The sequence below is a fragment of the Pygoscelis adeliae genome, unplaced genomic scaffold (genome assembly GCF_000699105.1).
Source record: "Pygoscelis adeliae isolate BGI_AS28 unplaced genomic scaffold, ASM69910v1 Scaffold108, whole genome shotgun sequence".
Classification (NCBI taxonomy): Eukaryota; Metazoa; Chordata; class Aves; order Sphenisciformes; family Spheniscidae; genus Pygoscelis; species Pygoscelis adeliae.
In genome coordinates, this window is record NW_008825498.1 from 8122476 (window position 1) to 8138435 (window position 15960).

The 15960-nt window shown below is 40.0% G+C and overlaps 1 protein-coding gene across 1 annotated transcript in view; it reads right to left on the bottom strand.

Annotated features, from left to right (window-relative positions):
* Positions 1–15960, bottom strand: part of LAMA3 (laminin, alpha 3) — a 118773-nt gene that overhangs the window by 20724 nt on the left and 82089 nt on the right. Inside the window, exons 40-51 of the mRNA XM_009331488.1 lie at positions 13787–13896; positions 11816–11896; positions 10305–10411; positions 7589–7639; positions 7047–7198; positions 6220–6330; positions 6009–6120; positions 5273–5440; positions 3932–4128; positions 2353–2469; positions 1632–1786; positions 164–305 (exon numbers count right to left, since the gene is read on the bottom strand). Of these exons, the coding sequence (XP_009329763.1) occupies positions 164–305; positions 1632–1786; positions 2353–2469; positions 3932–4128; positions 5273–5440; positions 6009–6120; positions 6220–6330; positions 7047–7198; positions 7589–7639; positions 10305–10411; positions 11816–11896; positions 13787–13896 (1503 nt within the window). The remainder of the gene's footprint in view (positions 1–163; positions 306–1631; positions 1787–2352; positions 2470–3931; positions 4129–5272; positions 5441–6008; positions 6121–6219; positions 6331–7046; positions 7199–7588; positions 7640–10304; positions 10412–11815; positions 11897–13786; positions 13897–15960) is intronic.

Consider the following 15960-nt stretch of genomic DNA (forward strand, 5'->3'; position numbering starts at 1 on the left):
CGAGACTAATTCACGAACATGCAGGATATCAGCTCATATAATGGCCACAGACAAATAAGGCATGCCAAGACACATGGGTCTTTTTTTGGTGGCTCTCTGATAGTTAAAAAAAAACCCTAGTTGTAACAAGTTTACCATCATTTGGCCACTTACGGGTACTTACCGATAAAGCTGAGTCAGCTGCATTCCCAGCTTTGTTGGCTGCTTCCTCTGCTGCTTTGATGGCATTAATAATATTGTCATAGGCAGTAGAGGCTTCCACAGCACAGCCTACCAACTCATCCTTCCTGGCACTGTTCTTTATTCTGTGGGAAACAGGGTGAAAAATACAGCCTTCTGCAAAGACTGTGGCCTATGAGAAGTATTCTGAATGTACCTGAACTCCGTATTTTCTAATTGATGCCAATACTGAAAATTTTTTCAGTTAGATCTGTAATTTCATTCTGCAAAAATATCAAACTTAGAGGCAGACCAATATGAAAAGATTCTTCAGAAGATGGGATAAGTTCAGGTGCTTGGAAAAGGACAACTGTGGGCCTCCAAAGCAGTCTTTAAATTATTAACATCGTGAGAATTCACCAAGGCACAAGGTCAATAAGCCACCTCCATCACAGCCCCCCAAATACACTTCAGTTCAGAGAACAGCAGCTTCCAGATAATCTCTGGCTGCTCCAGCATCCTACAGGAGCAGCAGATGGAGCACAAGATGGAGCAACTACACAACCCTTGGGCTTTTCCCCAAGAACCAGCATAGCAGCTCTGGAATCAGAAACAACAGACAAAATCTCTTGTACCCACTCCCCATGAGCTATGCAACTGCCCAATATTAGCTGCCTTGTATTTGTGAGAACAGTGTCTTCATAACTGAAAAAAATCACACTAAAAGCTAACAAAAAGTTCATGATTTTTTTTTTTAACCAAGAATTTTCCAGCTGAATTTGGAATTTAACTTTTTGAGAGTTTCTAGTCAGTGTAATGACAAAATGCAAACAATTTGCACAGGAAAAAAAAAATCAGGGTTTCAGTTTTTTCATTTTGTTCTGATGTACCACAGAAGGCCTCCAAAACCTCACTCATAATTCCAAGGTAAAGTACAAGTAATGGAGAGAGAAACACTTGATTCATATCAAATTTCTCATAGTTTTGCCTTTCTAGAAGACTCCTCGAAGAATGAGAAAACTATAGGAATTCTTTTCCTCACTAATGCTAAACAGGCATGTCTGAAGGCTCTGGCAAGACAATATTTCTTCCAATTATTTGCCCCAATTCAGTGACATCATAAAGGTATCCCTAGGTATGAGTACAGGAAATAAAACTACAAAAAAGGTATTCTAAACATCTTCCCACTCTGTACATGAGGATTTTCTCTCATTAGTAAGAAGTTAATGAAGTGTTAATGCAGCAATATAATGGGAGTCCACACTTTTTGGGGAAAAAAAAAAATCAGGACCTGGTTAGCAGTGAAAAAAAGAAAAGAAAACATCTGTACATCATGAAGAAGCAGAAAAAGACAAACCAAATTTCTTCCTAACTTTGCAAATGGTCATTAAAGCAAGTGAAGTTACGGACAGAGCATTGCAACCATGGATGTTATGTACAAAAATTGCTCATTTGCAGGAACAGCAACATACTCTTCCAGTTGTTTTGCCAAGTCTTGCAAAGATTTGGCATGTTCCTCAGCCCTCACCACCAACGGTTCTTTGCTTGCTGATAAGGAGTGATTTGTCAGCTTTTCATTCATATCCTTCCTTGCTCCATCCAGCTGAGCAGCCAGGCTTTCATATTCCTACAGGTTTATAAAGACAAAATTTTATTTGTATTCATACATGTTTGATTTTGTCCTCATCTCCTTCAGTGTTACATATACCTTGCACCTGAGAGACCAAAGGGAAAAACATTCCCTTCCAACTTACTCTGCAGGTTACTGGAAAACAACTGCTAGTCATTACATTGTGCTTCTAGACCCATTATGTAAAAACAAACCCTGCCATACTGAGTCAGACTAAAGGCCCTTCTAGCCCAGTATCCTGTCTCTGACAGCGGCTAAAAGCAATTGCCTAGAAAGAAATATAAGAATAGCACAATCATTTATGATATTTCTCACAGATATTCTCCCAAATTCATATATCTGCAGTTCAGTGTCTTCCTCAGACACATCACAACCTTCAGTAAGCTTCTCTTACAGAAACGTGTGCAGGCAGGCTCCTCTTGCACCCAGGGTGGGCTGTGAGATCCTTCCCTTTTTGGGAGGCTCAGCTAAGCCTCGTGTCCTAGCCACTGAGCTACGCTACCCATTACAGTGACAGCAAGATATTGGGGTTTTTAACCTTAACGTAAGAATGTTAACTATACCTCTTTGCTCTTCTGCAATAATCCGAGTACAATGTTAGCTTGCGTCAGGGAGGATCGAGCAGAGCTCAGAATTTGCAAGATATTTTTCTGTTGTACATTTGTCTCCTCAATCCGTTTCTGAGAAAAAAGAAAAGGTTGAAAAACATGTGACTGGATTAAAAATGAGAGGCAGGGAAAACCGTATCTACCTAATCTAGCTTGCAGTTGGATTTGCCAAAGGTACTATCGCTGTTCTAATCAGATGCCTATAGTGTTTAAGGACTAATGCCATCCTACTGATTACAAGAGTGAGAAAACTCAGGAGTCTGCAGTAATAGAGCATACAGCTGGGCAGCAAGCCATGCACATAAAGGTACAATTAAATATTGAAAGTTCAGTTATTAAAGCTCAGACAAAGTAAAAGTAGTACAGGTCAGCTGAGATGAACGGTCAGGACAGACCACCTAAGTGTCTGATCTCTCAAACCTGGAAACTTCAAACCTGGAAACTTTAAAAACAATGCCCTGGTGACTACCCTGATTTTTTCTGTTCTCTCAAAGGCAGAAATAAAATGATTACACTATCCCTTCACCTGGGGATGTCACCAGAAAGGGGATGTGAAACCTCCCCACCTTATCCTCTTGAAAGCTCGGAGGGGAAAACGAATGAAGCTCCTTGGTCTAGAGCAGCCCTGTGACAATCCACAGCATAGCTCTAGGGTAATGGCACACCACAAACACAGCCAGACAAGTGGTGTTGCAGGTAAGGATGCGTTAGCTCTCTTCAGTTGGGTTTCTATCATTGTAACATGTCAAATCTCTCTCTACCAGAGAAGTGTTATCAGGAGATTTATGACTTGCACAGATGCATCCATCTTTTGACACAACTATGCATACTAATGTGGCACACATATTGTACAGTCCATGCACATAAAGGTACAATTAAATATTGAAAGGGACAGTTGAATGTAGAAATTCTTTTGTTCAAGCAGTGTTAGCAAACTGGATCGACACGAGTGTGCTAAAACAGTGATATTATTTCAGCAAAACCGCAATTAATTTAAAAGAATGGGTCCTGCAGCACACCGTTATTTCTTGTACTACTTCACCAGCTCTAAAAATCAAGCACTGCTCAGGAATTACAGCTGTTTCTTGTCACCTTTCTGATGAGACCTCCGAAGCAGTTCTGTAGAATATTAATCCCAAATAATTTAACAGTATTGCACACATTATTGGTTCCATCTTTCATGGCTGTTAAAGCCACATACTTGAAGGAACTTACTACGAAAAGCACATCAGCATCAGGAATTTGATCTAGAATAGGAAACAAAAAGGCTAGTGGCAGCTGAAGAGAAGGGCTAGACAGAGACTCTCCTTCCCCACTCTCATCAGAGCTATATCCTGGTCACGCTGTCCTGGTCACATAAAGAGGCCACAAGTGGGAGTAGACTACATTTATACCTGTCCATACATACATCAAAAGATGGAAAGAGAAAGTCTAAAGAATTATTGCTACTTGGCTTTGCAAGGTCAAAAGCAGCCATCAAAAGCACCTCTTATCTCCTGAGGTTTAACTTTCTTCTCCCGAACCCCGACATTACCTTAATGTCTTCCAACAGAACTCCGTTATCGCTGTTTAAGTTTTCAGCCTGCTTGATTTGTCCCGTCGCCTCATTCAGAGCTTCACGAAGGTCAGCGATTTTGGATTCATATTCATTCAGTGAATCCCTCACAATTTTAATAAGCCCGTGATTTTCTTGGTGGTACTTTTGTAGTTCATTCTTAATACGTGCCAGTACTGCAGTATCAGGACCAGAAAGAAAAGTTTTGTTCAGAGAAGAGGGGAACCAGAACAATCTTCCTTCAAAAGGGCTTGACATTTAGGATCAGAAAGCTGTGGTTGTGTGAAATACTGATCATCCTTTGCAGCGCTAATTGCAGTGTTACTACAGCAGAGATGCTATTCAGCATCTCACTGGATCAAATCTGCTCACAAGTTTGCTGCTGCAGTCACAGAGCACAGATAAACATTTATTTGGCTATTTCTGAATCAAGTAAGGCTGAAGATGATTTGCAAATACTGAATAGTTTTCTTTTTTTATATAGAACTAACAAAATTTCATCAACAATTTCATCTACAGTGTAGACATCTACATCTGCGTTAGTCATCAAAGCTTCCTCTGTAATCAGTGGAGAGATACGGGCGCATTTACTCTCAAAGAAGGTAGAAACATAAAAGAGGTCAAATGAATCACACTTTTAAGAGTGCCCATTTCACTGCCTACAAGATAGGATACAGAAGAGTTACTCAGAGATAGGCAGCAAAGTCCAAAGTTAGGGGAAATTACTATCAATCGTAAGGTCTTTCACATTTCTCAACTATGCCCCTGGTTATGAGATAAGCCTGTGACTTTACTGTTCCTGCTCTCTCTAATGTCTGGAATCAGGTTTCTGAATGTCCCAGTCAAACACATGCAGAGAACATAAAAGGGAGTACAACTAATGCAAATAGAACTTCTGAACCTCCTTATCCTTGTATGATCTGGCCCTTGGACTACTCTAGCAGCTTCTTAAAATCTGTTGTTAAATTACATGTGTAATTCCTCTGAAATGTGCCATAGCCTATATATTATAATACACCGAAGCACTGCATAAGTATATTCTGATCAGCTACGTCTTTATTTTACTGACATTCATCTAGTTATTAAAAAGGATCTACTGGGTTTCTTCCCCAGTTCAACTCAGTTTCTTCCATAACGAACTAAAAATGCCTTTAAATCCCCTCCAGAACTACCACTTTCCTGTTGACTAACAACCGCTACAGATCCCAGGGATACATTGCAAAATGCCCCTCCCTGCACTCCATCCCAAACAATCAATAATGCTTCAGATTTAAGATTGATCTCCCTAGAGAGTAAGAAGCTGGGAGAACAAGCCCTTACGCAGCTGAGCTTCTGCTCTCTCCTTCTCCGCCTCTGCTTGAAGTTGGCCAAAGTTGCGGTTTCGCATCTCCGTCATCATGCGTTGAGCTTCAGCCAGTTCTTTGGCAGCATCTCCCAAGGGCAAGTTGTTACCTTCTGCATTTGTACCAGCTATTTGTTCCAAGAGCACTGAAAAAAAGTATTGTCAAAGTCAAAGAGAGGATGCGCTTAAGCCTATGCAAAAGACACAAATGAGAGGGCCAGTCTCTTTTCTGAAAAAGGCATGCCTATTCCTGAATTCCTTAATGAAGCAGATCCATTTTGCATTAATTGTATTATTAAGCTGAAAAGTATCCCAGGTCACACAACCAGAGCTAGTAAGATGGCATGGGGCTTGAAATTTGTCCCAAATGACCAAGTTCACAGCAATAATTTTAAGCTTCTAACTTAGAAGAGCCTATGATAGCAACGCAGACTAAAGTTAGTTACACTAAAGTCAGGATAGTCAATCTGTTGCTCTAAATGTCCCTGTGGTAAAGCTTCTCTGTCCCTATTCACTATATAGGAAAGGTAGGCTCCTAAACTAACATTATCTATTAGATTTCTAATAGGAAGAGTGAATTCCACAGCTATGTCTAAATTCTGATTTATGAAGTTGTTTTCTAAGAAAACCTCTCATGCTTAATTAAGAATATTGTAAATAAACTGAAAAGAGTACATAAAACAAAACATGTTATGGAGTTAGAAACTATTTTACCTTGTATATTGTTGACAACTATTTGTATTCGTGAAACCAAATCCTTTCCTTTCTGATGAGTTTGGCCAAAATTATTAAATAATATCTCAGCTGCTTTGTAATTCATTTCAGCCTAGCAACGGAAAAAACTGATTAGATTAAAAATATCTGGATACAGCATGCTAATATGTAGTCGAGCGATCTGTATTTTAAAATTGATTTGGTAAATCACCTTTTCCTGGAGAGCATTTACGTCATGATTTAGGTTAATGAATTCTGTCTCCAACTCATCTACCTTTGAACCCTGATTCTGAACAACAGAACGGTAATTGTTCAGTAAGACCTGAAAAGAAAGAAAAAAAAATCCAATAAATCACCCATACACGGGAAACAAAAAGCAAAAATTCACTGGGTTAGAACTTTACCCAAGGTAAATAAAAGCAGCATTACTGACATGAAGGCTGACCAATTGCTGCCCAAAACCTGGGCGTTTTTATCTGTGAGTATAGCAACTGCTATTCCAAACAAAGAAAATTTTTTTAGGATGTATTGTGGTATTGAGTGGTTAAACATTGGAACAGGCTGCCCAGGGAAGTGGTTGGGTCACCATCCGTGGCAGTATTTAAAAGACGGGTAGATGAGGCGCTTAGGGACATGGTTTAGTGGGCATGGTGGTGTTGGGTTGACGGTTGGACTCAATGGTCTTAGAGGTCTTTTCCAACTTTAATGATTCTGTGATTCTATGAATGTTGGGGTTTTTTGGTAATGCAGAGACATGAAATGCTGGAAAAAGACAGAGCTATAGGGAAATCTCAGAGATATAGCTTTCAAGGTGAGCAGGCCTCAGAAAAAGCAGCGATACCGATTCTCTTTCAGAGCATGACATGGAAACAATAGCTGTCTTCTAACAGGTGAAGCCCAGTGCTGTCAGCATCTGGTATTTGAAATCAAAAGTTGATGTATGTTTCCTTGCAAGCTGACAAAAAGATGGCGTAAGTTCCTAGGTTCAGCTCTTACCCGCTTAATCTGAAATCCATTTTTCTGTTTATGTGTGCCTACCTTTAAGTCCTTGATGCGTGTTTCCAGACGTCTCATCTGCTCCAGTGTGTGGGTACTCGCATGGACGTTTTGCAGCTGAGACTTGATCAGCTGAAGCTCGTCACCTATTGTGCTCAAATCCTTCAGCAGTGTAATTACACAGCTATCGCAAGCTGGAGGGAGCATGGGCAAAGGAAAACAATACATATTATTGATATTTGGTGCAGAGAATATTTCACTGAGTACATTAATAAATGAGATGCACGGGAAGCACTTTGGTGCTTGTCACCTGGTACCGCCTGAAGAACAAAGGCAACAACAAAACCCACGGTGTTAAGGAGAGTGACCAAAGCCAGAAATAAGGAGAAGGCCCCATCTACATCTGGCTAGCTGACCAACTCTTTTATCATTTTTCCAAGTGTTTGGTTGAATGTTTGCTTTTAAAAGATTCATTACAGGACACCTCCAGTCCTTTTTAAACTCTGCTACCCTTAAAAGAGTCATCAGTATATGTCTGAAGCCAGCAGACAGCAATCTAAGTGCGGTTCTATTTTTTTACTTACGGTCACAATCTTCATTTGGATCCACATCTTTTGGCTCGTTATTGAAACATTCTGAAATCACAAGACTGTCATCAGTAACCAGTTTTCTTGTGGAAATACTACTATTGCATTTTTGCCCTCGCTTTTCATGGTTGGCAGCCATTAAAACATGGTGCTGCCCTTTCATAAATCCATACCCACCATGAACGAGCTAAAATGCCCAGAAGGCTTGAGCATGCCAAAACATTCAGCTCCCACTTACGTCTTGCTGAGATCAACACCTTTTTCATCCCTCAAAGGAAACTGACTGTAAAACACCCCCTCCCGCCCCATACATGCTACTTGGGTAGCAGCAGGAGGCTCTCTCACATCAAGTGTGCTGAATGTATTGCTAGAATTTGCCTAGAATACCACCACCAGGATTGGAGCCAAGACTATACTGTTAAAGCATTTTACCCAGGACGTAGGTTCAAACCCCTTTATCTGCTTTAGCATCCATGTTCAAACCACAGATTCTGATTCCCCAAAGGATGTCTTTACCCACAAGGAACTGAGAAACGTTTATAGCCTTCCTTCATACCTGTCACAGCTTGCAAGATTAAGGGATTAATCAAGCTTGAGAGCAATCCACAGTATCTGCATGGAAGGAGGTACTCTATGTAACCCAAGGCATGGAGCTTGAACCACAGATACAGGTGGTATATAACAAACATTGCCCTCAGACTTTCCAACAAGCTAGCGCAAGTGACTGCCTGTCCAGTGTGCTGTTTTGGTTTGTTTGTTTGTTTCACAAAGCCCGTTATAAGAAGCTTAACACTCTCCAGGTGCACGTGGGATTGCAACATCCTGGGATCCTAACTTCTAGGAGGCAGGAGAGGAACTGGCTCCTAAAAATGCCATCATATAGGACAGGAGTCTCCCCATCTTGATGCCCAAGTCCCTTTTACAGGCTTGCTCCTACTGCCAAACCCTCATCTTCTCTTGAAAACGAAAGGGGCCGTGCACGTCTTTTACTCTGAAGGAAAAGGATGCACTCAGGGTATAGGCTGCTGCTGTCAAGAGTCAACAACAGCTTGCAACTGTGAGAGGTTACAGTGATAAAATTGGACCTGAACTTTAACAGCAGCATGAAACAGCCTGGAACAAACTGCCTAGCTGTGCCATTTCCTTTGGCACTTGCACATTAAGTCATCAGGAAGTAAAATGGGATTGGTAGTGAGCGCTGCTGCCAAAAGGAGACAAGTCACTAAGAATATATTTGTAAGAGAATGAAGGAAATTATTCTGAAATTCAAATACCCATGCAGTTCTGCTGTTGTGTAATTCAGCTAACACCAGACACATTTCAGCTGTTGCTGTGAAGTACCAATTAAATAAAACTATTATTACAGCTTGTGCACAAACAACATCAGCCAAGAAATAGTGAAATGAAAAAGTCTGGCCAAGTGCCGAACATCACGGACAAGAAACCTGCTAGAACATGCTGTGCTGATGATCACAGAGGGTTTTATTCCTAATGTGGAGAAAGAGCCGGCTGATCAGAATATATAATTGGAGACAAACTGAGAACAAACTGGCTTGTTGAATTTTGCCCTACAGATTAGTTTGTCCTAGCAAACTCTTGCTTCAAAAAGAAAGGAATGACACAACATCAAACACTGCTTGGATCTGTTCCACACAAGGTATAAATATAATAAAGATGCATTACTTCAATGATGAAATATGAAATGAGAACTAGCTATTGAACAATTGCACCAGCTGCCAACAGCAGTTCACATCACTTGCTGGTTTTCTAATATCTGTGACCAAGGAAAGATAAGGTGATCCTTGGCGGTCATTTGAATGCAGTATGAAGAGCAGAGCAGAGAAATGAAGAGCATGGGAGTATTAGGAGTTATTAGTTTGACACTTCACTAATATCTGAGGAGGAAAAGCTGCCTACAGGGAAAGAAAAGGGTAATTTTATTGGGGAATGAAAATATGGGAGAATCAAGGTCCTTTTCAGGAGCAGTGGCCTACGTGTTTCTGAATAGAAATGAGTATCCCAAGGGATTGAAGTGAACTGAGGTAAAGACAGTCTGAGGAATGTAGGCTCAGGCCCTTTACTTCGGAATGATAATAGATAAAGCAAACGTATGCCAGTGGCATATTATTCTTATAAGAGCTTACTAGTAATGCAGTACATGTGTACTGGGAAAATCACGGATGTCTTAGATGGCAGTATGATGTATAGCAGGCTTTATAAAACAGCCTCCTGAGTCAGGTCCTAACTTCCGCTGTAAACACAGTTAGCTTGGATACCTAAGATGGCAGTGCCTGATGCAGACTCTGAAGATGTCACTGATCTGTCCCAAATACATTTTAAAAAGGCATATCGAGACGGCTCAGTTTCATAAGCCTGTAACACAGACTGGCAAGATATGACTTAACCATGTCAGAAGATGAACCATAATGCATTTAAAAACATACCCGTGAAACAGAAAAACAAAGTAAAATTGGTAATATTTATGAAAGGAAATACATGACAAAATGGCTTACAAGGGTGAACTCGATTACTCAGGACAGCCCTTGTATTACCATGGTGTTATGTTTTAGGAAGCCTTACTTTTTGTTAAAAACAATCTGCATTTCCTGTAAGTCTACATCCTTCCTTCAGTTCAACTGATCTAAGTACCTTCCTTCTCTGCTTCCCAGAGAGAAAACAACGGTCCCTTCCATGTTCACAGGCCCCCACGTACCTCCAGTCAGGCGGTCACAGCTAGCCAGCTGTCCATTATTATTACAATTGCATTTCTGACAGTAGCCTCCATATTTTTGTGGATTTCCAAAATATCCTGGAGCACAGCTAGATGAAGAGACACAAATAATTTTTATTAAATATTTGAAGCTACTTTTGTGAAATATACTTCCCCTTAACAAAAAAACCCAGTTATTCTCCTGAAGAAACTCTTGAGAACTTTTGATTTCATGTCTTGACTTAGACAAAAAGGGTGTCATTTTGGTTTACAGTGTCCTCTGCACTATGCTAAAAATATCTTTCCAAGTACCGCAGAAATTTTTTCTAAAAATAAAAGACCTCCCACAAGGCTCGCATAGGAATAATTCACTTAATCTGAAAAAATACAATGCACACAGTTACATACATACATAGAGAATTTGACAAGGCTTAACCCAGCAAATCACACCATTCTGGTCTGTGATCCCACCAGAAAACACGTATTAAGGAGGATCATACTGCAAGCACATGTCGAGATTTCAAACAGCAATGGCACCGAATGACATTATCACCCTTCTGCTGGGTGATACCTCCTCTTGCCATCTGCCAGCAAAGCAGTCTGTGTGAGTGATCCCTAAATATTTTATAGGTAAAATATATTGTCCAGACTGGCTAGCTAATATTCCTAGAAGGCACTCTGTTGTAAGATCTATAGGGGTGGTAATGTGTGATTAAAGGGCCATGATGAGCAGCTGAGGTACAGCTAGATCTGGAAGAGAAAATCTGTCTACAACCTGCAGCTTAGATGTCAAAGGTAACAGTCTTGAAGCACAAGACAATGTGCTACTGGAGGTACTGTCTTCAGGTGAGACATCATGACTTACTGGCCTCAAGTTTCCAAACCAGATAACACCACTCCATTATGCTTAAATTCCCCCTGGATTTGAAACTCAGTGAAATTGCTTCCTCTGCCTGCCTGAAACTGCCATGCTGTTCCTCTTGTGCTTTGCCAAACCGCTGCAATCTTCCAGCAAAAGAGATGGCTTCAGCGTTGTGTTTGTACGCTCTACCTGTGGAGCATATCAGAATGACTTGGGATGAAGGGTATGGTGTTAATGTGGTTGCTGTTGGATAACTACAAACACTGAAGCACCATCAGGTACACTGGAGGAAACGGGAAAACATTTTTAACTTGAAAAGGGACAAAGAAAGTGGGAATCATTATTATCAGAAAGAGTGCAGGATAAGGCAAGGCACAGGGCACTTAGGCAGAGGCTGACACTTCTCTTTTGGTAAAAACTGCGTAGTCACTAAATAGGCTGTGGAGAATTGTTTACATTTCTTCAGGGAGTGTTGGGTTTACGTCTAGAATTATACTATAGCACCACACTATAGCAGCTGTTTATATAAATAGATACTCCCTAAGTGCGTGCATACTATGCATATGCATACATTCATATATTACCCAATACAGACATACCTCCTTCTATGGTACCTCTCAAAAACCTTGGTCTTGAGAAACAAGTCACTTACCGTTCACAACGAACTCCAGTATAGCCTTCTTTGCAGAGACACTGAATTTCTTCACCATTTGCCACACAGCCAGTTGCAAATCTTTGTGAAGAAGCAAAAATATTATTGTAAGCACATCATCAAATAGGTTTTACACTCTAAAGGCTAAGCTCGGCTAAACGACTTTCAGATTAAAAAGTTTTTATACCACTAAATTACTTCTCAGCTAATTTAATTGCCTCTAGATAAATTGCTGTGACTAATTCTTTGAAGTTTCATAATTTTCCTCTAAATTCTTTCCTTGGACTAAAAAAAATAATTTCCTGACCCTCTGGACTGAGTATAATAGTTCACTACCCAGAGGAATGCCTACAATAAACCTTAATAGTGATGTTGTAAAATAAAACAAGCCTGGGTAGCTATTTTATCTTACTATGCAAGAATCAATAGCCTATGCTAGACAACATTTCCTCTTGTTTGGATAGCTTTTTTTTTTTATGGATGGAAACATCAGATGATATTTTCATGTAGCTAATATTGTTTGAGGGTTTTTTTTTAACCAAGGCAGAATAGAGTTGTGCACCATTTTGGGGAGCTCTAGAGTATATCTGGTTAACACAATGAACACTTTTGTCTGCTCTTTCTAGCAAACTCATCTAGATTCACATTTCTCTGGGAGGGAAAACCATTACTTGCCTGATGTTTGGTAAGGAGAAGGCAAGAGGTGAAGCGCAGATAAGCCATGTTTGCTATTTCCACTTTTTAACCTATAAACAGCTGGATAAAGCAAGTCTGCATACCAAAGACAGATGTCTGCACTAAGAATTACATATAATTTGACTAGGTGGAAAACTGTCAACTCCAATAATACCAGGTGAGGTGCATTTCCTATGTCAGGAATGGTATTTACCACCCTAATGTGCAGCTATGAAACTGCACAGGTTTATGGTCTCCCTAGCTATTTCAGCACTCTTAAAACAAAAGATGACTAAAAATATGTTCAGTCAGCCTCAGGCAAGCACGTGCAGAAGAGGCCAATGCTGTCAAAACCAGATCTATCAGAGAGTTCTCTGATAAATGAAAAACCTGTCTATTGTCTGCTAGTGTAAATCTCTTACTTAAGGCTACCTGGTGTAGCCAAGCAGCTAATGCACCTGGCAAATACTATGTGGTGCCTTTAGCAATTTATAGCTTAGGTTTTTTTAAAAAAATTGTTTTTATTTAACACATTTCACATTTCAGAACTGACCAATGATGACAAACAATGTGGCTAAACATACAATGCATTTAAAATGCAGTTTACTGCCCAATTTTAAAAGCCTGGCAACCTCATTAGAGCCAATTAAATTTAATTTTTTCTAGCTCAGTATGTTTGCACTTCAAACGGAGCTTCCACCTGAAAAGCAACCATACTCTTTCAGAAATCTAGATACACGCTTAAAAGCTTTAGTGTTTTTATATTATTTTTGCATCTTACTAAATTTTCTGAATTCATATAAAAGGCTTGTTTCATCGTTGTCACTGATCTCCTAGCCAGAGTAATGGTGTTAAACGTGAGACTAAAGGTAACTTACATCTTGCGTTTCAGTAAACAAGATAGATTCTGGATATGCCCAGTAAGGGAAAAGACTTCCATCCTGTACTTCTCACTAGGAAGAAGTTACTGGTGGTTTCGTACATAAACCCATTACAACTGCCCGGGGCTCCCCCAGGCGATGAGCAGCGTGCCTTTGGGGTTCAGAAACTGAGTGAGAATTGGAATACTCAGCTTATTAAAAAAGGCAATGCTGTGAGACAGAGCACCAAGTTACTGCTGGTCTGACATGCTTCAAATGGGTCTGATGCCCCACCATATTGGATGATATGAGAATACAGACAAAGATCATTACCCTCCTATGGTAGCAGGGGGTTTGGTTGTTGTTTTTTTTTTCTTTTTTTCTTTTTCCCCTCCCCTTTACCCTCTGCTTGACTACTCATGACCTTTTACTGTACCTGTTTGTATAAGGGCAAGGACACACCCGACAGGAACCTTGAGTGGCATCTCCAAAATAACCATCTTTACAGCGCTCACATTTCTCCCCAGCAGTATTATACTGACAGTTCTTAAAAAGGAAACAAGCAAGACAGTTAACAGTGCTTTACCACACAATATGGCTTTATTATTATTTTTAAAAAAATTATAGCTAATCTACTCAGAGGCTGTGTTCTTTCCCTTCCACATAATCAAGCATTTACTGCCAAACTGCCTTCGTGACCAGGATAGGTTGATTCCAGTCATTCTCTATTGTAGAAAGCACAATTTGCTCACTATCGTGGAAAAGCAACAGATAAATAAGCGGCATTAAACATATTTTTAAAGAAATTCAGTCAGATGCGTAGTTTGTTAAGGAACATTCCATTAATGCACTCTCTATGTCTTGATATTTCAATTAAAAATCACTACGTTTAAATGAACTTTAGATTTTGCATTTTAACACTAATTAGAAGGCAGATATCATTTAAAAGCATGCAATTAATTGAGCCCAAGTACATTCTTAAAAAAATCCCATGAAATTAATATAAAAAGTATTTCTCGTAGTAGATTCAGATTAGAATTGAATTTCATGTACTTTCCCCACTGTATATGTAATTTGTATTTATCTGGGGTAACTAGAATAAATAATGAAAAGCAAAGGCTAGGAAAACAATTGAAACTGATACAACTGAGCCACTTTTTCCATGACAAAATTGTTTATTCCTGGTACTGTCTAATTGTCACACACATTTGGTTGGACTCAATGATGTTAAAGGTCTTTTCCAACCTAAATGTTTCTATGATTCTACATTTATACATTATGGGAAGAGGATGAGCAAGTTGCTTTTGCATTACCTAAAGCAATACTAATTTAAAATAGAAGTTGTTCAAATACATTTTTGAGCAGTCATAAAGATTCCACGTGACGACCGCTCAAGAAGCATTAAAGCTCCCAAGTTCTAAAACTGTTTTCTTCAATGTGCAACAGACTGATCCAGTGTCCTAGAGTTGAGGGTGTACTAATAAAGTGAAAGATGGAAAAAGAAAGTGGGAAATTGGCTGGAAGCAGTCACTGAGCAGCCTGCACTCCCATTTCATGGACTTTGATGGCTTAGGGCTATGGTTGAAGGCCCTACTACCATGTTTTACACCAAAGGGGCATTTTTCCCTACAGTTCTATCTCTCCCATCTCCTCTTACACTCCATTCTCCTCCACATTTCTTCACACCCAGATTCCCTCAACCACATCAACAGCCCTTCCCTCAGATTCTGCACGTAGTAACCTCTAATTGGTTTTCATTTTGGTTAAAGAATTAAATTTGTGGCTCACTTGTGAAAGGTTCTGGGAAAGAACAGGAAAAGCTCCAGTTCACATATGGGCCATTTAACTAGGGGAAGCTAAAGTAATACGAAGACACTATGTTTGTAAAAGGAACCATTCTAAAGTGCAGCCTCTATAAAAGCCGAATATACTCCTGCAAAAAGCTCATGGAAAATTCAGACTGTTTCTGAATAATTACTGTAAATTTTGATAATCCTGAAGAATAAATTAAACTGCAAAAAGAGTAAAAGAGAGGTATTTAAAAATATTTGTCTTGGTTTCATCTTGGAGCAACCTCCTCCCTCCCCCCCCGCAGTTTATGTCCTGGCTTTTGTTTTGTTCACTCTGTCTATAGGAACTGAAGCAATTCCATAATTGCTGAAGAAAGTTTAAGATATTTCACATATAAGCCACTCCGAATGTGCCACGCTGTTCCTCTAGTGATATGGCATAGAAGGACTGGTGAACATAATCCAGTACTCCCAAGGCATGGTGGAATGAAGCCAAAGCGGCAACTCCCTCATGGGTCTTCCTTCACGTTTCACAGGGCCAGAGACACCCCTGGAGTCACAGCATCTCCAAACCATCAAGTATTGCAAACTCTGAAAGGAAAACTCTCAGCTGACTCCACATGCACCCATACGGTACATGGAAGCCAGAGTAGAGTGTGTCAGGGCCACAACAGAAACACCTATGTACATGGGGTTACGTGACATGAAACAACATGTCTTGGGATGAGCAAGTCTCAGCACCATGCTGCTGCTGAGGGAACATGCCTTTCAGGAGGAAGGGCAGGGACCACGAGGACACAAAGCCTGATTAATGGCAGAG